The sequence below is a fragment of the Pan troglodytes genome, chromosome 20 (assembly GCF_028858775.2).
Source record: "Pan troglodytes isolate AG18354 chromosome 20, NHGRI_mPanTro3-v2.0_pri, whole genome shotgun sequence".
Classification (NCBI taxonomy): Eukaryota; Metazoa; Chordata; class Mammalia; order Primates; family Hominidae; genus Pan; species Pan troglodytes.
This window is the reverse complement of record NC_072418.2, coordinates 15509020-15530882: the sequence shown is the minus strand read 5'-3', so window position 1 is coordinate 15530882 and position 21863 is coordinate 15509020. Positions and strand designations below refer to the sequence as shown.

Here is a 21863-nt window from a genome sequence, read left to right as displayed (position 1 = left end):
ATACTAAGTCTGGAGAACAGGCGTTATTAAGGAGGGACATGCTGCATGACAGAGGATGGGCCACAGCGTCCTCCCACCCCGTTGTACAACGGACAAACATATAGGCGGGGCCAAAGGGCAGCCCTGCCCTCCCGAGCCACGGGTGACCGATAATCCAAACCAGGTTTTCCCTCTGTCTTTGCATGACCGGAGTGAATGAGCCGCAGCCAGGACCAGTCGACCTGGCTGCGTGTCTGCAATGGCCCAAGCGAAATCAAGACCTGGATTTTCTGGCCACAGAGCCCAGGGTGTCCAGATCCGGGTAACCCGGCCTTGGATGGTAAGCCCCTGGAGGGCTTTTAAGCACCACCCGAAGAAGACCTGGAACCCAGCCCCACCCGCTAGCGCCCCCAAACATTCTAGGGACGAAGAAAGGGTCAAACTGGAGCGGCGGAAGTTCGGGTCTTTGGCGTCAGTGTAAACAGACGCCACCTCCAATCTCAGCTGCAGAGCCGCTCGGCCAAGTGGATTCCGCTTCTCCTGCACAGGATTAATAGTTGACACTGCAGACAGGGCATTCGAACTCAGGATGCTGTCTACATATAAAATCCCAGGGCGTGGTGGCTCACGCCTGTAATTCCAGAGCTTTGGGAGGCCGAGGCGGGTGGATCACCTGAGGTCAGAAGTTCAAGCCCAGGCTGGCCAACATGGTGAAACCCACTCTCTACTAAAAATACAAAACTAGCCGGGCATGTTGGCATGAGCCTGTAATCCCAGCTACTAGCGAGGCTGAGGCAGAAGAATCTCTTAAACCCGGGAGGCAGAGGTTGCAGTGAGCCGAGATTGCGTCACTGCACTCCAGCCTGGGCAACAGAGCAAGACTCCGTTTCAAAAAAAAAAAAAAAGAGCCTAGCTGCACACAGGGGACCCTCGGGCGCTCAGCAGTGATGCGACAGTTCCTAAGAGGATGCACCAACGTATGTGGGTGTATCCAGGCAGCGAAGTGGTTAATCCCGCCAGAAGGGAAGCGGAGGGGACAGGACTCCGACAGGGATCGCCGGACCCAGAGCAAGCCTGGGGTTGAGTGGGTGGGTGGGTGAGTGGAAGCATTCCGCGTTGGGGGCGGTGTCTCGAGCGGGAGTTTAAAGTCCCACGTGGCGCTGAGCCAATGAGAGTTGACGCCGGCCTGGAGGGCGGGGACACACCGTGCAGGCCCCGCCTCTTTCCTCCCTTTTCTCAGAAACCCGACGGCGCTGACCCAACCTGGCTGCTGCAGTACTTGCTCTAACTTTGCCGCAGCTGCCTCCCTTCTCTCGGAACCCACTCTCCTAACCCACCCCCGAGAGGCGGAGAGAATGTGGGAGCACTTCAGAGAGGCCTAGGCTCCGGAGATCGGGCCATCTGGGCTCTGAAAGCAAATTAGTTTTCCAACTCATGTCTGGCTCCGGCGTTACCCAGACGCCTGGAAGGTCCTTCCTGCAGTCTGATCACCATTTTTCCTGCTGCACTGACCAATCAGCTCCCCTTGGCCTTCAACCTCGGGAACGATGGATTAGGGGAGTCTAGAAATGGACGAAGCCCTAGGTGAGGGTTTGAATCCTCTTTTCCCAAGATTCAGGCTGGGGATGGAGCCTGAGTCTGGGCCCATTCTTGGCTTTATCTAAACTCCAGATTACCAAGCCTGGGGCTGAGCCCCAAGGAGGCTCAGAAGGGCCAGACCCCAGGCAGGGCCTTGGGGCACAGATATCATCACCTTCCCCTCTGGGATGTTTGGGACCGGACCTCCGTATTAACCCTGAACTTCCGTACTAACCCCTCAGAAACGCAGCTGAAGACGAGCAGAGGACGCTTCTCGGCTACAGAATCCCTCCCCACCTTGGAGGTAGGAGCTCCTGACACCTGAGTTTGTCCCCGCCTTCCCCACACTCCACAGCGATCCTCAGTGTCCCACTCCGTGCAGTGGACGCACGCCTCCTGCGCCTGCGCAGCCTCGAGACCAGCATCTTCTAAGGCTGCAAGGAGCTAAAAATCGCTCCCGCCCACCCACAAGCTGGGCTGGACTTGAGGATCGCGGTGGGGGGGCGGATGTTGTAGTGGAGGAGGTGGAATGAAGAGTGAGAAAGCTGTCTAGGTGCCTGTCCAATTAGGGCAGTAGGAAGAATCCTGATGGCCAGGCAGGTGCGTGGGGGAAGCAGGGCGTCCTATGCCTCGGGAGGGGGCTCCTGGGGTGGTGAGGGGCGAGGTTGCCGCACAAACATGTTTACGCCTCCAGCGGCGCCGATGGCCCCGAGGGGCATGAGCCCTAGGGCAATAACTTTGCTCTGCGCCCCCTCACCCCTAGCCTGGCGAGGCGCCAGGGCGATGACTTCGGCCCCAGCCGCATCCCCCTAGGGCGGGCCAGGCGCCCCTCAGGCGATCCTCGAGGGGGAGCGCTAGGCTGCACCCCTCCGGCAGCTCCCTGGATCGCCGGGCGGCGCCTGAGGGGCGGGGTCCCCAGCGCGGCGGGACGCGCGGCCACAGCGTTCCCCGCGGTTAGCGTCCCGAACCTATGGGTGGGGGCGTCCCGGCTGACCCTGGTGCAAGTTCTCCCGCCTCCTGCCCAGCCCCGCCCCAGGGCGTCGACCCCTTCCTCTCCACCCGGGGCCCAGGCAGTCGCGTACCTGCAGCCTCCGGCGGCGGATGAGGCCCGAATCGTCCATGGCGGCAGCGGCGGCGACTTCGGCCCGGGGAGGGAGGAGGGAGGTAGCGGCGGCGGGAGGAGGGAGAAGGGAGGGAGTGAGAAGCCGCGGGGACCGCGGCGGCGGCGGCGGCGGCGGCGGCGGCTGAGGGGAGGGGTGGCGGGGGCGGGGGCGGAGCGAAGTGGGGCGGGCCCGACGCCGTCACTGCGTCTGGGCGCCCGAGCCCGGGCTCAGCCACCGCTGCCCGCGCTGGCGGGGGGAAGGGGCGGGCGGGGGGGCGGAGCCTCCTGGTGCCCCCATGGGAGCCAAGCTGCCGAGAGACCACTATAAAAAGAGACACCCCAGAGGAGAGATATACTCAGGGGTAGAACCCCCAGTCAAGAAACACCCCAAAGGAAGCCTTCTCCCTGAGATACATTCCCTCTACATTCATCCCCCAGAGACCCCCTTGGTGAGACACATTCCCAGGGGGAGATAGTTTCCACAGGGACGCCCTGTCCAATCAAGAACTCCCCCAACCCTGAAAATCATTCCTAATAGATATGGTCCCTGAGAGGTGACTTTCCTCTCAAAAGCCATCCCCCTCCCCACGAAAGAGGCATTCCCCGAAGAGAAAGATCCCAGGAGTAACAATTCCCGTGGAAAGGATACCCCCAATGAGAGACCCCTAAAAGCCACATCCTCTGTGGGAAACTGTCCCCACCCACGAGACCTCTACAGCCCCAGGAGAGATCTCATGCTTACAGAGAAACATTTTCACTGAGGAGACCCGTCTTCACAGGAGACGCAACCTCAGAAAAACATGTGCATACATATTATGCCCCCCCCCCACCTGCCCCACCATCAGAGCCTCCTCAGGGAACCCTGCAGCCCCTCTAGCGACCCCTCCCTCACGGTCAGGATTAAGGAGCCAGGCCAGGCCGTCTGTATTTATAGGAGCGATTAGCTGGTAGTTGGAGAGGGGGGCAGTTAAAGCGCTTTTCATCTCCCTCGCCGCTCCTCCATGTTCACACAGGTGAGGCCAAACCCACCATGCTTCCCAAAGTTGGAGAGGAGAGTGGCCGAGCCCTCCGAACTCCCAGTCTTGGCACTGGGGGACAGAAGGGCTTCCCAAGGGGTGGTGGCCAGTATCTGGCCCCAAGGTCCCGGAGGGCGCGGTCGCTGGGTAAGAGCGACCCCTGCTGGACGACGGGGGCGACGGCGAGGCTGGGTCCGGGTATTCACCAGGAGCTTGTCGCCTCAAGTCCGCGCCTTTGCCTGGGTTATCTCTGTCTGTCTCTGTATATGTTTGTCGGCACATTTGTGTCGCCGTCTCGCTGAGTCCCTTGCTGGCACATCTCTCTGTCCATGGCCCGGACTCCGCCCCTGGCGACCTATCTCACGATGGCGACCGCGGGAGCTCTCCTTGGTGCTGGTCTCGCGCGCTCCTGTCCGCGGTGCTGAAATCCAAGCGCAGGGTCGGGGGCTGAGATTAGGGAAGGAGAAAGGGTGCAGAGGCTCTGGCGTGAGGCATAGCCCAGAGGCTGAACAAATCTGACCCACAAGCATCCTGGACCACCTCAAGATGGACCAGGGGAAAGCTAGGTCCGGCAGGTCTTGCTTACTGAGGCCTCCAGCACATCACTGGGTGTACACAGAGGGACCCAGAGACGGTATCTACTGATTTGTTCACTTACCACATATTGAGTACCTACTGTGTGCAACGTAGTGTTTTGGGATCTGGGAGGGAATACAGCAATAAAAGAGAGACAAAAGCCTCTCTTGCCCTGAGATGAGAGGCACACGAACACTCACAGTCACATATTCAGTAAACACAGACACACAAACATTTATTCGAACATACTCTGCAAACATATACTCCACAAACACAGACCCACACATTCTGCAAATTAACACACATACAAACACATACTCAGCAAATGCAGACACATGCAAACATCCAAAAATACAGATACACACAAACTCACATCTGCAGCCATACAAACACATACTTAGGAAACACAGACATACACACAGTCATCCAATGCAAACACACACAAACACATATAAACACTCAACCAATGGAAGCACAGTCACATAGTTCCAAAACCAAGGGATGTCCAGTTGCACACAAATTATCATCTAAAACAGACAAATTATTCTCCCAACACAACACATAGACATACACACCCATACCCTCTGCAGGGATGTTTTTCTCATCTGATTCTCCCCCTAGAATGTCAGCTCTATGAAACCTGAGATTTTTGTGTCTTTTATTTTGAGTTTTTGTTTGTTTGTTTGTTTTTGAGACAGAGTTTCACTCTGTTGCACAGGCTGGAGTGCAGTGGAACAATCTTGATTCACTGCAACCTCTGCTTCCCAGGTTCAAACTATTTTCATGCCTCAGCCTCCTGAACTGCTGAGATTACAAGCATGTGCCACCATGCCCAGCTAATTTTTGTGATTATTTTTAGTAGAGATGGGGTTTCACCACGTTGGCCAGCCTGGTTTCAAACTCCTGGGCTCAAACGATCCTTCTACTTCAGCTTCCCAATGTGCTGGGATTACAGGTGTGAACCACCATGCCTGGCTGAAATTTTCATGTCTTGTTCACTACTGCATCCCCAGAATCTAGCACACAGTAGGTGCTCAATAAATGTTTGTTGAATGAATGGATGAGTTAAAGGAGTGTTCACAAGCAACACACATTCACAGAAACTTCAGAAGGACACATAATGTGTGCACACAAACACATCCTGCTCAGCACATGACATTTCTTTGTTCATTCATGGTCAACCTTCATGGTCAAAAACCTTTATCCACTGACTTCCAACATTTTTGCAGGGACACTAACCCAATGCTACATTTCCCCTTCTCACATTTATTAAGATCCTGTTTTATTCAACTGCAAACACATTGCTTGGGACACACAATCCTCCCCCAGATTCTGAACGTATACACACACACACACACACACACACACAACCACTCCACCAAGAAACACACATAAACATAACCTCATACAACAAAAACACACATACATGCTCAACACACACACAGCCACACAAACAAAAGACACAGGTGCCTGGGAACACACACAGGCTATAGGCCACACAAACACACCTTCCTCACACACACATACACACACACACACACTCCCCACATATATAGATACAGAGCTTAAGCCACAAGCTGAACATAAAAACAAACACAAGGATATATACACACCAGCCCCAAGTCGGCCAGCCTTTGGTCAGCTGGAGTGTGGGCAGGACGGTGGGAGGTCCCGCCCCTGCATTAAGCCACGCCCCTTTCAGCAGCCAGTTTCCTGGACTGGATCCTGAGGTGTCTTAGCGGCCTCTAGACCCCAATCCAACCAACAGGTGAGGGGCTGAATGCGGGGAGGCAGGAAGGGGACAGTTTTGTCTCCACAGACCGCTAGCTGTCCCTGCCTCGGGGCTTTGGGCCCCAGTGACAGAAGCTGAGCCCTGCCACACCAGCCTTGGTCCCAAAGGCCCAGCTCTGGGTGGCCCCTAAGCCGATTGTGGGCCAAGAGAAGGTGACCCAGAGAAGGGCCGGCAGGGAGCGAGAGAGGGAGGAGGGAGGCCGCATAGAAGAGAGGGAGGAATTACTGAACAGGAGAAGGGGATTGGAAGACCTAGGGAGGTCCCCTTCATTCTGAGAAAAGAAGGGGTCTCTTGAAGACTAAAAAGGTGGGAGATCCTGCTGGATGGGATGAGGGCCACTGTGGTCTAAGCTTGGTTGGGGTGGCACTGAAGGGACATAGAGGACATGGTTCTGATGGGAGGGGGGCTCCTAGGTTGGAGGCAGGCCCTGATGGTCTCCTGGGATTTGAACGTCCTTGGCCACTGCCCCAGCCTCCTCCTCAGCTGCACTTTCCCTACTCTGCCTGGCACTGCTTCTTGGGTATGCATTGGGTGGGTGCCACCCTAAGCTCACAGAAAGGGATGGCTGAACCCCACCCTATGCCTGCCAGCTCTTATCTCAGGTGGACATGGACTGCAGGGTCCACATGCGACCCATTGGCCTGACCTGGGTGCTGCAACTGACCTTGGCATGGATCCTGCTAGAAGCCTGTGGAGGGAGCCGCCCACTCCAAGCCAGGTCCCAGCGACACCATGGGCTGGCAGCTGATCTGGGCAAAGGCAAGCTGCACCTGGCAGGTGAGCACCCCAGACCCTGCCTCACCACCAACACCCAGAAACCCACACCTACCCTGCCATGACAATGTTAGAATTTCCTTATGAGAGGGGCCTAGCATGGCCACCAAGGTGGGAGGCACGGATAGTGCTGAAGAATGGTGGATAAGAATTAGACTGCCTGGGTTCAAATCCCAACTCTGCCACTTTGTAGCTGTGTGATCCTGAGGAAGTAATTTAACCTCTCTGGGTCTCACATGGACCCCCAAAAAGAGAGAAATAACAAATATACCTCGCAGAGCTGTTGTTAAGATTAAGCATATGAGCATATGAGCAGGGCTCGGTGGCTCACGCCTATAATCCCAGCACTTTGGGAGGCTGCAGTGGGCAGATCATTTGAGGTCAGGAGTTTGAGACCAGCCTGGCCAGCATGGTGAAACCCCTGTCTCTACTAATAATACAAAAATTAGCTGGACGAGGTGGCATGCGCCTGAAATCCCAGCTACTTGGGAGGCTTAGGCACGAGAATTGTTTGAACCTGGGAGGTGGAGGTTGCAGTGAGCCAAGATCGCGCCACTGCACTCCAGCCTGGGTGACAGAGCGAGGCCCTGTCTCAAAAGAAAAAAAGAAAAAAAAAAGGAAAAGGATTAAGTATATGTGTCACTACCAGGCACATGACAAGTAAGTTGATTATTATAAACAAGAAATGATTATTACTACTTGAAGCTGCATTTGCATTCCAAAGGAAGGGTCTTAAGTTATGGGTTTGTGAGGATTGATGTAATTGGGGTCTCCCCTGTCCAGGGGATCCCCAGGCCTCAGTTCCCAAACCTTACCTGAATATCCAAGACCCTGGCTCACAGGGTTCCCCTTTGCCAGGACCTTGTTGTCCCTCAGAGATGGACACAACAGAGACATCGGGCCCTGGAAACCATCCAGAACGCTGTGGAGTGCCGAGCCCTGAGTGAGTACAGCACCCTCCACCGTTTTCTCGCGTACTTTGCCCATTGCCCAGGAACTCCCTCGGGTCCTGACCCATCCGACCCTATCTCTCCCAACGTCCAGATGCGAATCCTTCCTGGAACACCTCCAACGTGCCCTTCGCAGTCGCTTCCGCCTGCGGCTATTGGGGGTACGCCAGGCACAGCCGCTCTGCGAGGAGCTCTGCCAGGCCTGGTAGGAGACGCGGGGGCAAGGGGCGTGGGTTGTGACTTGGGCGGGGAAGAGGGCAGAGCCTGCAGTTTGCTTGGCCTTCTGTGTAAAGGGGAGTGGCCTCCAACAGGGCCAAGGTTTAAGAGATGCAGCTTAATGTTTAGAGCCCAGGTAGATAGGGGCGAGGCATGAGAAGCCCCCAGCTTTTAAGATACCTGCCATATGGCAATGTGGCTTTTCATAGCCCTGCGATTTCTTTTCTTTTCTTTCTTTTTTCTTTTTCTTTTCTTTCTTTCTTTTTTTTTTTGAGATGGAGTCTCACTGTGTCACCTAGGCTGGAGTGCAGTGGCGCAATCTCGGCTCACTGCAACCTCCACTTCCCGAGTTTAAGCGATTCTCCTGCCTCAGCCTCCTGAGTAGCTGTGGTTACAGGCGCACACCACCATGCCCAGCTAATTTTTGTATTTTTAGTAGAGACGAGGTTTCACTATGTTGGTCAGGCTGGTCTCAGACTCCTGACCTCGTGATCCGCCCGCCTCGGCCTCCCAAAGTGCTTGGATTACAGGCGTGAGCCACCGCGCCCGGCCTTTTTTTCTTTTTTTTTTTTTGAGATGGAGTTTTGCTCTTGTCGCCCAGGCTGGAGTGCAGTGACACGATCTCAGCTCACTGCAACCTCAGCCTCCTGGGTTCAAGTGATTCTCCCGCCTCAGCATCCCTAGTAGCTGAGATTACATTCTTCCGCCACCACGCCCGGCTAAATTTTGTATTTTTAGTAGAGACGGTGTTTCACCGTGTTGGCCAAGCTGGTCTCAAACTCCTGACCTAGGTGGTCCGCCTGCCTTGGCCTCTCGAAGTGCTGGGATTACAGGGGTGAGCCACCATGCCCAGCCAGGCCCTCAGATTTCTTAAGGAGTGAGTCCTCTTGATTGAAAAGATAAGGTAAAAGGGTGGGTGCCTGTAATCTCAGTCGTTTGAGAGGTCAAGGCAGGAGGATTGGTTGAGGCCAGGAGTTCAAGATCAGCCTGGGCAACATGGCAAGACCCAGTCTCAACAAAAAATTTAAAAATTAATTAGACATGGGCCGGACGTAGTGGCTCACGCTTGTAATCCCAGCACTTTGGGAGGCCAAGGTGGGCAGATCCCCTGAGGTCAGGAGTTTGAGACAAGCTTGGCCAACGTGGCGAAACACCGTCTCTACTAAAAACACAAAAATGAGCCAGGCGTGGTGGTGGGCACCTGTAATCCCAGCTACTCGGGAGGCTGAGGCAGGAGAATTGTTTGAACCTGGGAGGCAGAGGTTGCAGGAAGCAGAGAGTGGGCCACTGCACTCCAGCCTGGGTAACAGAGCAGGACTCCATCTCAAAAAAAAAAAAAAAAAAAAATTAATCGGACATGATGGTGCGCGCCTATAGTCCCAGGTACTTGAGACACTGAGGTGGAAGGATTGCTCCAGCCTGGGAGGTCAAAGCTGCCATAAGCCATGCTTACGCCACTGCACTCCAGCTTGAGTCACAGAGCAAGACCCTGTCTCAAAAATAAATAAAAGGAAAACGAAAGAGTGGGAAAATATGAGGGACTGGCCTGTAACTAATGGTCTGAGGTCTGTAGGGACAAGGCCAGTTGTGACGTGGCCCAGAGTATGGAAAGATCTGATAGAATATGGGGCAGGGTGAAATCTGGAGAGATGGGGTTAGTTAGCAGGGGAGTGGTTCTAAAAGGCGGGGCCTGGATCCAAGGTGGGGGCATATAGTGAACACAGTCTAGAAGAGCCAGAATCCCGCTGGAATGTAACTACAAGGCTTTACCCACCTCTCCACTTGCCATCTCCAGGTTCGCCAACTGCGAAGATGATATCACCTGCGGCCCGACTTGGCTCCCACTCTCAGAAAAAAGGGGCTGTGAGCCCAGCTGCCTTACCTATGGACAGGTGAGCGTGGGGCAGAAGGTGAAGGGAAGAGACTGAGATCCTCCCCACCAAGTTATTTATTTATTTATTTATTTTTTTTTTCTGAGACGGAGTTTCATTCTTGTCACCCAGGCTGGAGTGCAGTGGCGCGATCTCAGCTCGATGCAACCTCCGCCTCCGGGGTTCAAGTGATTCTCCTGCCGCAACCTCCCGAATAGCTGGGATTTCAGGCGCATGCCACCATGCCCAGCTAATTTTTGTATTTTTAGTAGAGTCAGCGTTTCACCATGTTGGCCAGGCTGGTTTCGAACTCCTGACCTCAGGTGATCCGCCCGCCTCAGCCTCCCAAAGTGTTGGGATTACAGGTGTGAGCCACCGCCCCCGGCCCCCACCAAGTTCTTTCTTACCGTGTCTAGACCCCAGAGACCGGATTGGTACTCCCCAGGTCCCTGCTCCCACCCTTCCCTAGCCCAACCTCCTACTGGGTTGTGCCCTTTGACCCCAAAAGCTCTCGAAGTCCAGATTTGCCCTTCCCAAGAAACCATTCCTGCTCTGGGTCCATCCACATTTTACCCTGGAGGACCCAGAAGCCCAGTCACCCTCTACAAAACCCCAGCCTTGATACAGACCTCTCTGCGCGCCCCCCCACTGCCCCAACCCTGATTCATCCCGCTAGGGCCCAGTAAGAACATTCACCCTCCCCAAGGACCTGCCCCCACTCACGTTCCGCACATAGACTCCCAGGCCGCACGCTCCGGCTCTGACCCCAATCCCTAAGGAATTTACACATTTTTCCCTTCCCGAGGCCACGCCCCCCACGTCTCTGGACTCCGCCCACTAGGGCCTTAACTCCACTTTTTCCTAGACCTTCGCAGACGGGACGGACCTTTGTCGCTCGGCTCTGGGCCACGCCCTACCGGTGGCTGCTCCTGGAGCCCGTCACTGCTTCAACATCTCCATCTCCGCGGTACCTCGTCCCAGACCAGGACGACGGGCCCAGGAAGCTCCCTCCCGGCGTTCCCGCAGCCCTCGCACCTCCATCCTGGACGCTGCGGGCAGCGGGAGTGGCAGTGGAAGCGGCAGCGGCCCCTAGCGGACGCGTGGCCCTGAGTTGGGGGAGCGACCCTTCCCCCAGCCCCACCCCTCAGGACACCCAGAACCCCACCCCTCGTCCTCTCGGCCTTCTGTAATAGTTTTGAGATGTCTGTCCCTCCTCCCTGGAGCTCCAGAGACCCACCCCTCTCCAGGTTATCCCAGAAATGACCCAACTCTCTCACTTTTCCCTCTCCTCTTTGAATAAAGTCGCCAGCTAGAGCACGTGACGAGTGTGGATGCTTCTTGGGGAAATAAGTGGGAAGGACAATTGCCAGAAAGTAACGGATGTCTCACGTCTAATCCTCAGACCCTAGAAGTAGTGACTGATTCATACTAGAGTGTAAATGATAGATAGCCTGTGCCCTAGAGCAGTCAACATAAATGGGAATACCCAGTTGTTGGAAATGGAGAGGGGGTCAGAACAGGGGCTGACAAGGGCAGGAGGGGTTCCTTCCCACTGTGTGCCACCAGGGCTGCCAAGAAGCTGCCTAACTTGTATAGGCCTCAAGACACACTTCAAGTCCAGGTGCAGAGGCTCGTGCCTGTAATCCCAGCAATTTGAGAGGCTGAGGTGGTTGGATTGCTTGAGCCCAGGAGTTCAAGACCAGGCTTCGCAATACAGTGAGAACCTGTCTCTACAAAAAAAAAAAAAAAAAAAAAAAAAAAAGAGAGAGAGAAAGGAAGAAAAAAGAAAAAGAATATTTTTAATTGGCCTAGTGTAGTGACCCGTGCCTGTATTCCTACCTGCTCAGCAGGCTGAGGCAGGAGGATCACTTGAGCTCAGTTCAGGGCTGCAGTGAGCCAAGATCACCACTGTACTCTAGTCTGGGTGACACAGTGAGAGCCTCTCTCTCAAAAAAAAATAATAATAATAATAAGACATGCAGACACAGAATACCAAGCTGGCCCTGGTAGTATGTGCTGTACTCCCAACTACTTGAGAGGCTGAGGTAAGAAGATCACTCGATCCCAGAACATCGAGGCTACAGTAAGCTATAATCCTGCCACTGCACTCCAGCCTGGGCAAAAGCCAGATCCCAGCTTTTTATTTATTTATTTATTTTGAGACGGAGTTTCGTTCTTGTTGCCCAGGTTGGAGTGCAATAGCAGGATCTCAGCTCACTGCAACCTCCACCTCCTGGGTTCCAGTGATTCTCCTGCCTCAGCCTCCCTAGTAGCTGGGATTACAGGCACCTGCCACCAAGCCCAGCTAATTTTTTGTATTTTTAGTAGAGATAGGGTTTCACCATGTTGGCCAGGCTGGTCTCAAACTCTTGACTTCAGGGGATCCACCCACCTCGGCCTCCCAAAGTACTAAGATTACATGCATGAGCCACCACGCCTGGTGTTTTTTTTTTTTTTTTTTTTTTTTGAGACAGAGTCTAGCTTTGTCTCCCAGGCTGAATTGTAGTGGTGCAATCTTGGCTTACTGCAACCTCAGCCTCCTGGGTTCAAGTGCTTCTCGTGCCTCAGCCTCCAGAGTAGCTGGGATTGCAGGCACACACCACCACATCTGGATAATTTTTGTATTTTTAGTAGAGATGGGGTTTCACCATGTTGGCGAAACCTCAGGTGATCCACCTGCCTCGGCCTCCCAAAGTGCTGGGATTACAGACACAAGTCACCATTCCTGCCCAAGACCCCATATTATACATGTACAGACTACAGAATTTGGTGGGAATGACCCCATGTAGCGTCCACCTGTGTTCACAACCCAGCTCTACCACTTACTTATGCTGTAACTTCGGTTTCACACGTTGCCCAGATTGAGCATCAGTTTCTTCATCTTTAAAATGGGAATGTGGGCCGGGCACAGTGTCTCATGCCTGTAATCCCAGCACTTTGGGAGGCCGAGGCAGGCGGTTCATTCACTTGAGGCCAGGAGTTCGAGACCAGCCTGGCCAACATGGCGAAACTCCGTCTCTACCAAAAGTACAAAAATTAGCCAGGCAGCCGGGTGCGATGGCTCATGCCTGTAATCTCAGCACTTTGGGAGGCCAAGGAGGGCAGATCACGAGATCAGGAGTTCAAGACCAGCATGACCAACATGGAGAAACCCCATCTCTACTAAAAAATACAAAAATTAGCCAGGCATGGTGGGGCGCACCTGTAATCCCAGCTACTCAGGAGGCTGAGGCAGAAGAATCACTTGAACCTGGGAGGTGGAGGTTGCAGCGAGCAGAGAACATGCCATTACATTCCAGCCTGGGTGACAGAGCAAGGATCTGTCTCAAAAAAAAAAAAAAAAATTAGCCAGCTGTGGTGGCACATGCCTATAATCCCAGTTTCTTGGGAGGCTGCGGTAGGATAATCACTCGAACCCAGGAGGTGGAGGTTGTGGTGACCTGAGACAGTACCACTGCACTCCAGCCTGGGTAACAGGGTGAGACCTTGTCTCAAAAAGAAAAATTACAGTAAAATAAATAAAATAAAACGGAAATGCATTCCTTTCACAGGATTGAGAAAGGAGAATTCAGTGAGTTAGTGCAAGTTTTTCTGCTTATCTAACACTGCATACCAATATAGTGATGGAAAAAAAGGTCACTAGGCTGGGCGTGGTGGCTCATGCCTGTAAGCCCAGCACTTTGGGAGTCCAAGGCGGGCGGATCGCGAGGCCAGGATATCGAGACCATCCTGGCTGACACGGTGAAACCCCGTCTCTACTAAAAATACAAAAAATTAGTCGGGCATTGTGGCAGGCACCCGTAGTCCCAGCTACTTGGGAGGCTGAGGCAGGAGAATGGCGTGAACCTGGGAGGCAGAGGTTTTAGTCAGCTGAGATCACACTACTGCACTCCAGCCTGGGCGACAAAGCGAGACTCCATCTCAGAAAAAAAAGTCATTATCGGCTGGGTGCAGTGGCTCATGCCTGTAAGCCCAGCACGTTGGGAGGCCGAGGCGGGCAGATCACCTGAGGTCAGGGGTTCAAGACCAGCCTGGCCAACATGGTGAAACCCTGTCTCTACTAAAAATAAAAAATTAGCTGGGCATGGTGGTGCGTGCCTGTAATCCCAGCTACTCAGGAGGCTGAGGCTGGAGAATCACTTGAACCCATAAGGCAGAGGTGCAGTGAGCTGAGATCATGCCACTGCGCCCCAACCTGGGTAACAGAGCCAGACTCCGTCTCAAAAAAAAAAAAAAAAAAAACCAGCACTTTAGGAGGCCGAGGCAGGTGGATCACGAGGTCAGGAGTTCGAGACCAGCCTAACCAACATGGTGAAACTCCATCTATACTAAAAATACAGAAAATTAGCCGGGTGTGGTGGCGCAAGCCTGTAATCCCAGCTACTCAGGAGGCTGAGGCAGGATAATTGCTTGAACCCAGGAAGCAGAGGTTTCAGTGAGCCGAGATCACGCCATTACACTCCAGCCTGGGTGACAGAGCAAGACTCCATCTCAAAAAAAAAAAAAAAAAAAAAGTCACTATCTTTCACGGTTCTGGGGTTTGACTTGGTTCAGCTTGGCAGTTCTTCCTGAAGATCTGTCATATACTTGCAGACACAGTGGCTGGGGATGGAATCACGTTGAAGGCTTCCTGGCTCACATATCTGGTAGTCGGTGTTGGCTGTTGCCTTGAACTTCTGCTGGGGCTGTTGGCCAGAATATCTGCACATGGCCTCTCTGTGGCTTGGGCTTCCTCTCAACATGGCAGCTACGGTCTAAGGGAAATATCCCAAGAGAGCAAGCCAGGTGGGATCTGTTTCAGTTCTGATGACTTAACCTTGGAACTCACACAGTGTGACATCTCTCACTTTCTATTCACTACAGTGAGTCACTGAAGCCAGCTCATATTCAAGGAGAGGCATCATAGACTCCACCTCCAATGGGAGGGATGTCAAATAAAATGCTTAGAAAGTGTGGCACACAATTATCACTCAATGAATGTAGACACCGTCTATTATGATTGCTTCTGGTGGATGATGTTACATACTGGGTTACTGATGTTATAGACTGTGTTATTGTGACAAGGAGGAGGAACAAGCATTCAAGGAAGTAAAGCAAGTCTTTAAAGGATCTCCAGTCAGATAATCAAGCCATGGAGGACATTCCAAGTGAAAGGCCTGGAGATTTCATATTCTGGGAACTCTGAGCTGACCAGGAAGCCTGGGATAGACCATGGGAGATGGGATCTGGTCCTGGAAGACACTGGATGCCAGGCAGAGACACTTGAACCTGAGGATAGAGTGTGATGTACCAGGAGCTGTGGCTCACACCTGTAATTCTAGCACTTTAGGAGGCTGAGGCAGATGAATTCTTTGAGGTCAGGAGTTCCAGACCAGCCTGGGCAACAGGGCAAAACCCCATCTCTACTAAAAATTAAAAAAATTAGCTGGGCATGGTGGCACACACCTGTAGTCCCAGCTACTTGGGAGGCTGAAGGTGGGAGGATTACTTGAGCCGGGAGGTGGAGGTTGCAGTGAGCCATCATCTGCCCTCCAGCTGAGGCAACAGAGGGAGACCATGTCTCAGAAAAAAAAAAAAAGAGAGAGAGAGACGGGAGGGTGTGATGCAAGCTTTGGTAGTTCGTGGCTACAGTCTCAGCTACTTGGGAGGCTGAGGTGACTGCATTGCTTGAGGCCAGGAGATTGGGAACAGCATGGGCACCATAGCCAGACCTCATCTCCAAAAAAAAAAAAAAAAAGTTAGGCTGGACAAAATTAGGCAGAACAGCTCACGCCTGAAATCCCAGCACTTTGGAAGGCTGAAGCAGGAGAACTGCTTGAAGCCAGGAGTTCAAAATCAGCCTGGGCAACATAGTAAGACCTCATCTCTACCAAAAAAAAACAAAAAACAAAAAAAATTAGCGAGGTGCAATGGTTTGTGCCTGTAGTCCCACATACTCAGGACCTCATTTAGAAAAGGAAACATGTGAAAGCCATAGGTTTTTTGTTTTTGTTTTTTGAGATGGAGTCTCGCTCTTGTCACCCAGGCTGGAGTGCAGTGTGGCACGATCTTGGCTCACTGCAACCTCTGCCTCCCAGGTTCAAGCTATTCTCCTGCCTCAGCCTCCTTACTAGCTGGGATTACAGGTGCCTGCCACTATGCCTGACTAATTTTTGTACTTTTAGTAGAGACGGAGTTTCACCATGTTGGCCAGGCTGGTCTTGAACTCCTGACCTCAGGTGATCCACCTGCCTTGGCCTCCCAAAGTGCTGGAATAACAGGCATGAGCCACCATGCCCAGCCTTGGTTTTGTTTTTTTTTTAAACAGGGTCTCACTCTGTTGTTCAGGCTCTTAAGTGCAGTGGTGCAGTCTCGGCTCACTGCAGCCTCAACCTCCCAGGCTCAAGTGATCCTCCCACCTCAGCTCCTCAAGTATCTGGGACTACAGGCGCTCACCACCACGCCCAGCTGATTTTTGTATTTTTAAGTAGAGATAGCGGGTTCACTATGTTGGCCAGGCTGGTCTTTAACTCCTGACCTCGTGATCCGCCACCTTAGCCTCCCAAAGTGCTGGGATTACAGGCATGAGCCACTGTGCCTGGCTGAGACCTTTTTTTTTTTTTTTTTTTTTTTTTTGAGATGGAGTCTCGCTCTTTAGCCCAGGCTGGAGTGCAGTGGCGCTATTCTCGGCTCACTGCAAGCTCCGCCTCCCAGGTTCACGCCATTCTCCTGCCTCAGTCTCCCGAGTAGCTGGGACTACAGGTGCCCGCCACCACGCCCGGCTAATTTTTTGTATTTTTAGTAGAGACGGAGTTTCACCATGTTAGCCAGGATGGGCTCGATCTCCTGACCTTGTGATCCGCCCACGTTGGCCTCCCAAAGTGCTGGGATTACAGGTGTGAGCCACCCGGCCATTTTTTTTTTTTTTTTGAGACGAAGTCTCACTCTTGTCCCCCAGGTTGGAGTGCAAAGGCGCAATCTCGGCTCACTGCAACCTCCGCCTCCCGGGTTCAGGCAATTCTCCTGCCTCAGCCCCTGGAGTAGCTGGGATTACAGGTGCCTGCCACCAGGCCTGGCTAATTTTTGTATTTTTAGTAGAGATGGGGTTTTACCATGTTGGCCAGGCTGGTCTAGAACTCCTGGCCTCAGGCGATCCACCCGTCTTGGCCTCCCAAAGTGCTAGGATTACAGGCGTGAGCCACCACACCCAGCCAACTCTGTTTCTTAAAAAAAACCTCAAAAACATGACACTGGGGATCTTCAGCAGGCCAGTGTGGAACCCTGGACTCTTTCCAACTCCCATGTGAGCTTCACGCTGCTGGGACGGGGACCCAGCACTGAGCTCTCACAAATTCAAAGGCTGTTGTTAGAAGTAACATTTGCAGGCCGGGCGCGGTGGCTCATGCCTGTAATCCCAGCACTTTGGGAGGCTGAGGCGGGTGGATAACCTGAGGTCAGGAGTTCAAGACCAGCCTGGCCAACTTGGTGAAATTTCGTCTCTACTAAAAATACAAAAATTAGCAGGGTGTGGTGGTAGGTTCCTATAATCCCAGCTACTCGGGAGCTGAGGCAGAATTGCTTGAACCCAGGAGGCAGAGGATGCAGTGAGCCGAGATCGCACCACTGCACTCCAGCCTGGGTGACAGAGCGAGGCTCTATTCCAGGAAAAAAAAAAAAAAAAAAAGAAGTAACATTTGCAGGCCGTGCATGGTGGCTGGTAGCTTTTACTTATAATCCTAGCATTTGGGGAGGCCAAGGCAGGAGACCACTTGAGCTCAGGACTTCAAGACCCACCCCCCGGTGTCTACAAAAAGTCAAAGAAGGCGGGGCACAGTGGCTCACGCCTGTAATCCCAGCACTTTGGGAGGCCAAGGCGGGCAGATCACGACGTCAGGAGATTGAGACCATCCTGACTAACATGGGGAAACCCCTTCTTTATTAAAAATACAAAAAATTAGCCAGGCGTGGTGGCATGTGCCTGTAGTCCCAGCTACTTGGGAGGCTGAGGCAGAAGAATTTCTTGAACCCAGGAGGCGGAGGTTGCAGTGAGCCGAGATCACACCACTGTACTGCAGCCTGGGAGACAAAGCAAGATTCCATCTCAAAAAAAAAAGAGAAAAACAAAATTAGCTGGGCGGAGTGGTCGGTGCCTGTAATCCCAGCTACTCAGGAGTCTGAGGCAGGAGAATCGCTTGAACCAGGGAGACAATGGTTGCAGTGAGCCGAGATTGGGCCATTGCACTCTAGCCTGGGCGATAGAGCAAGACTCAGTCTCAAAAAAAAAAAAAAAAAAAAAAAAAAGAAATACAAAATGAGCCGGATGTGCTCACTTGAAACCATGTGGTGGAGGTTGCAGTGAGCCGAGATGCCACTGCAACACAGCCGGAGCAAGAGTGAGTCTCCATCTCAAAAGAAAAAGAAAAATAAGCTTTTAAGTCAAATAACAAAATAATAACAACAAGACGAGGGTTGGATAGAGGGTGTCTCTTGGGTGGAGACCACACCTCCTCCTGAATGCCTACTCTCACTGCCCTCTTCTTGGGCCTTTTTTTTTTTTTGAGACGGAGTCTTGCTCTGTCGCCAGGCTGGAGTGCAGTGGCATGATCTTGGCCCACTGAAACCTTCGCCTCCATGTTTAAGTGATTCTCCTGCCTCAGCCTCCAGAGTAGCTGGGACTACAGGCACCCGCCACCACACCCAGCTAATTTTTGTATTTTTGGTAGAGATGAGGTTTCACCATGTTGGCCAGGATAGTCTCCATCTCTTGACCTCGTGATCCGCCCACCTCGGCCTTCCAAAGCGCTGGGATTACAGGCGTGAGCCACGGCGCCTGGCCTCTCGGGCCTTCTTGAAGCCAGGTCTCCCATTTCTAGGCCTCAACACGTGCCCAATGCCTGGAACCCCCTCCATCCTCCAGTCACTTATTCCACCGCATTCACCCCGCAGACCTCTGCCAGTCAGTTCCTCAGGCTCTGAGACCCCCAGATCAGAGCTGGGTCCCCCATCATGCATTCCCGGGCACTCTAGCCTCCACTGTCCAAGGGCAGTTCTGGGATTCTGGCTGGCTGGTGCAGTGCTGGCTTCTGCATCCTACAAAGAATTTGCGTGGAGTGGAGAAATGCTCTGTTATGGGTTGAATGGGTCTCCTCCAATTCATATGTTCAAGTCCTAACCCCCAGCATGTCAAAACGTGACTGTGTTTGGAAAGAGCGTGTTTAAAGGGGTAATTAAAGTAAAATGAGGTCATATTTGTGAGCTCTAATTCAATGACGATAAGAAATTAGGACACTTGGCCGGGCACTGTGTCTCATGCCTGTAATCTCAACAATTTGACACTTTGGGAGGCTATGGTGGGAGGATCCTTTGGGCCCGGAGTTTGAGACCAAACTGGGCAACAAAGCAAGACCCCCATCTCTATAAAAAATTTTTTTTTTCTTTGAGACGGAGTCTCACTCTGTTGCCCAGGTTGGAGCGCAATGGCACGATCTTGGCTCACTGCAACCTCCACCTCCCAGGTTCAAGCATTTCTGCCTCAGCCTCCTGAGTAGCTGGGATTACAGGCATCTGCCACCATGTCCAGCTAATTTTTGTATTTTTAGTAGAGACGGGGTTTTGCCATGTTGGCCAGGCTGATCTCAAACTCCTGACCTCAGGTGTTCTGCCCGCCTCAGCCGCCCAAAGTCCTGGGATTACAGGCGTGAGCCACCATACCCGGCCCAAATTTTTTTTTTTTTTTTTGGTGACTGAGTCTCTGAGTATCGCCCAGGCTGGAGTACAGTGGCGCAATCTCGGCTCACTGCAACCTCCACCAGCCGGGTTCAAGCGATTCTCCTGCCGCAGCCTCCTATGTGGGACGTAGGCGACAGAGTGAGAATCCATCTCAAGAAAAAAAAAACAAAAAAAACTGTATGGGGGCCGGGCGTGTGGCTCACGCTTGTAATCCCAGCACTTGGGAGGCCGAGGTGGGCGTGGAGGTGCGCATCTGTAATCCCAGCTACTTGGGAGGCTGAGGCAGGAGAATCGCTGGAGCCCGGGAGGTGGAGGTTTCAGTAAGCCAAGATTATGCCATTGCACTCCAGCCTGGGTGACAGAGTGAGACCCCATCTCAAGAACACAACATACTGTTGGACTCCCAAAGTGCTAGGCCTCCTCTCACATAGGAAGGCCCCATCTCTATGAAATAAAAAACTTAGCTGAGCATAGTGATACATGCCTGCAGTGCTAGCTACTTGAAGGCCGAGGCATGAGGGTCGCTTGACCTCAGGAGTTTGAGGGCACAGTAAGTCAAGACTGCAACACTGCACTCCAGCCTGGGCAACAAAGCAAGACTCTGTCTCAAAAAAGAGAGCAGGGCAGGCGCAGTGGCCCACGCCTATAATCCCAAGAACTTTGGGAGGGTGAGATGGGAGGATCGCTTGAGCTCAGGAATTTGAGAGACCAATCTGGGCAACAGGGCGATCCTGTCTCTACCAAATTTTTTTTAATTTTATTTATTTATTTTTTTTTTTGAGGCTCAGTCTCGCACTATCACTCAGGCTGGAGTGCAGTGGCGCTATCTTGGCTCACTACAAGCTCCGCCTCCCGGGTTCACGCCATTCTTCTGCCTCAGCCTCCAAAGTAGCTGGGACTACAGGCACCCGCCACCACGCCCAGATAATTTTTTTGTATTTTTAGTAGAGACGGGGTTTCACCGTTGTTAGCCAGGATGGTCTCGATCTCCTGACCTCGTGATCCACCCACCTCGGCCTCCCAAAGTGCTGGGATTACAGGCGTGAGCCACCGCGCCCAGCCATTTTTTTTTAATTGGCTGTGCGTGGTGGCATACTTGTAGTTCCACTTACTCACAGGGCTGAGGTGGGAGGACCCTGTGAGCCCAGGCATTCGAAGCTTCAATGAGCCAAGATCACATGGCAACACTTTGGTCTGGGTGACAGAGACCCTGTCTCAGAAAACAAAAACAGACTGGGTACAGTGGCTTACACTTATAATCCCAGCACATTGGGAGACCGAGGCAGGCGGGTCACTTGAGGTCAGGGGTTCAAGACCAGCCTGGCCAACATGGTGAAACCCTGTCACTATTAAAAATACGAAAACTAGCTGGGCATGGTGTAGTCCCAGCTGTTTGGGAGGCTGAGGTGGGAGAATTGCTTGAACCTGGGAAGTGGGGGTTGCAGTGACTTAAGACTGTGCCACTGCACTCCAGCCTGGGTGACAGAACGAGACTCTGTCTCAAAACAAAACAAAACAAAACCAACAAAAACAGAACCAAAGAAAGAAGGGAGAACATTTGAGAAGCTTCCATCCCAACCTGCCCCAAATCACTGGTGGGCTTATCTGTGCCTTCTAGGTCCTTCTGGAGAGAATGCAGCTTGTTCCAAACATTAATGCGCAGATACGCTTTTTTTTTTTGAGACATGGTCTTGCTCTGTCGCCCATGCTGGAGCCTACCTCAACCTCCAGAAAAGCTGGGACTGCAGCCACACGGCACCCTGCCCGCCAAGATTTTTGTTTGGTTCGTGACCTTTCTTTATTTTTTCTTATCTTCCCCCATGCAGCCCAGCACTTTTTTTTTTTTTTTTTTTTTTGAGACAGAGTTTTGCTCTTGTTACCCTATGTTGTCCAGACTGGTCAAGATCCTCCTGACTCAGCCTTCCAAAGCACTAGGATTACATGTATGAGCCCCTGCGCCCAGCCACATCATGTATTTTACATATTAATCAGCCAGGTATGGTGGCTCACACATTGAGAGGTCACAGTGGGCAGATCACTTGAACCCAGGACTACAAGACCAGCCTGGGCAACATGATGAAACCTCATCCCTACAAAAAATACAAAAATTAGTTGGGCATTGTGGCATGTGCCTGGAACCTCAGCTACTCAGGAAGTTAAGGTGGGAGAATCGCTTGAACCCAGGAGGCGGAGGTTCCACTGAGCTGAGATCGCACCACTGCACTCCAGCCTGGGTGACAGAGTGATATTCTGTCTCAAAAAATTTTTTAAATAAAAATAGGCAATGCATGGTGGCTCACG

General features: G+C 52.6%; 2 protein-coding genes and 1 long non-coding RNA gene across 11 annotated transcripts in view; 1 reads left to right on the top strand and 2 right to left on the bottom strand.

Moving 5' to 3' along the window:
• MAST1 (microtubule associated serine/threonine kinase 1) overlaps positions 1-2797 on the bottom strand; it is a 41204-nt gene extending 38407 nt beyond the window's left edge. Inside the window, exon 1 of one of the 2 annotated variants that reach the window (XM_016935197.4) lies at positions 2640-2797. In XM_016935197.4, coding sequence (XP_016790686.1) covers positions 2640-2678 — 39 coding nt within the window. In that variant the 5' untranslated portion in view covers positions 2679-2797. The remainder of the gene's footprint in view (positions 1-2639) is intronic. The other variant, XM_016935198.4, reaches the window with a different exon arrangement.
• On the top strand, positions 1218-10947 carry RTBDN (retbindin). Of its 8 annotated transcripts, none has more exons than XM_003953385.5 (7): positions 1218-1563; positions 1800-1861; positions 6634-6820; positions 7676-7760; positions 7862-7972; positions 9779-9875; positions 10720-10947. In XM_003953385.5, the coding sequence occupies exons 1-7, from the start codon at positions 1548-1550 to the stop codon at positions 10945-10947; spliced, it is 786 nt and encodes a 261-aa protein (XP_003953434.1). In that variant the 5' UTR covers positions 1218-1547. The 8 variants fall into 8 exon arrangements, with proteins under 8 accessions (XP_003953434.1, XP_009433104.1, XP_009433103.1 ...); XM_009434829.5 differs by having other exon boundaries at positions 1463-1563; positions 7694-7760; XM_009434828.5 differs by having other exon boundaries at positions 1463-1563; positions 7646-7760.
• LOC134809083 (uncharacterized) lies at positions 3554-9843 on the bottom strand. The gene is made up of 2 exons (XR_010153731.1): positions 9758-9843; positions 3554-4096 (listed from the first exon to the last, which is right to left on the bottom strand). It is a non-coding gene; the product is annotated as an uncharacterized LOC134809083 (long non-coding RNA).
• Positions 10948-21863: the final 10916 nt, after the last annotated feature.

What these genes read in the sequence shown, in the direction of transcription:
- RTBDN (XM_009434828.5), top strand. An exon ending in AATCCCTCCCCACCTTGGAG is followed by an intron (nt 1,862 to 6,633) that starts GTAGGAGCTCCT and finishes TATGCCTGCCAG; the next exon opens with CTCTTATCTCAGGTGGACAT. An exon ending in TGTGGAGTGCCGAGCCCTGA is followed by an intron (nt 7,761 to 7,861) that starts GTGAGTACAGCA and finishes CCCAACGTCCAG; the next exon opens with ATGCGAATCCTTCCTGGAAC.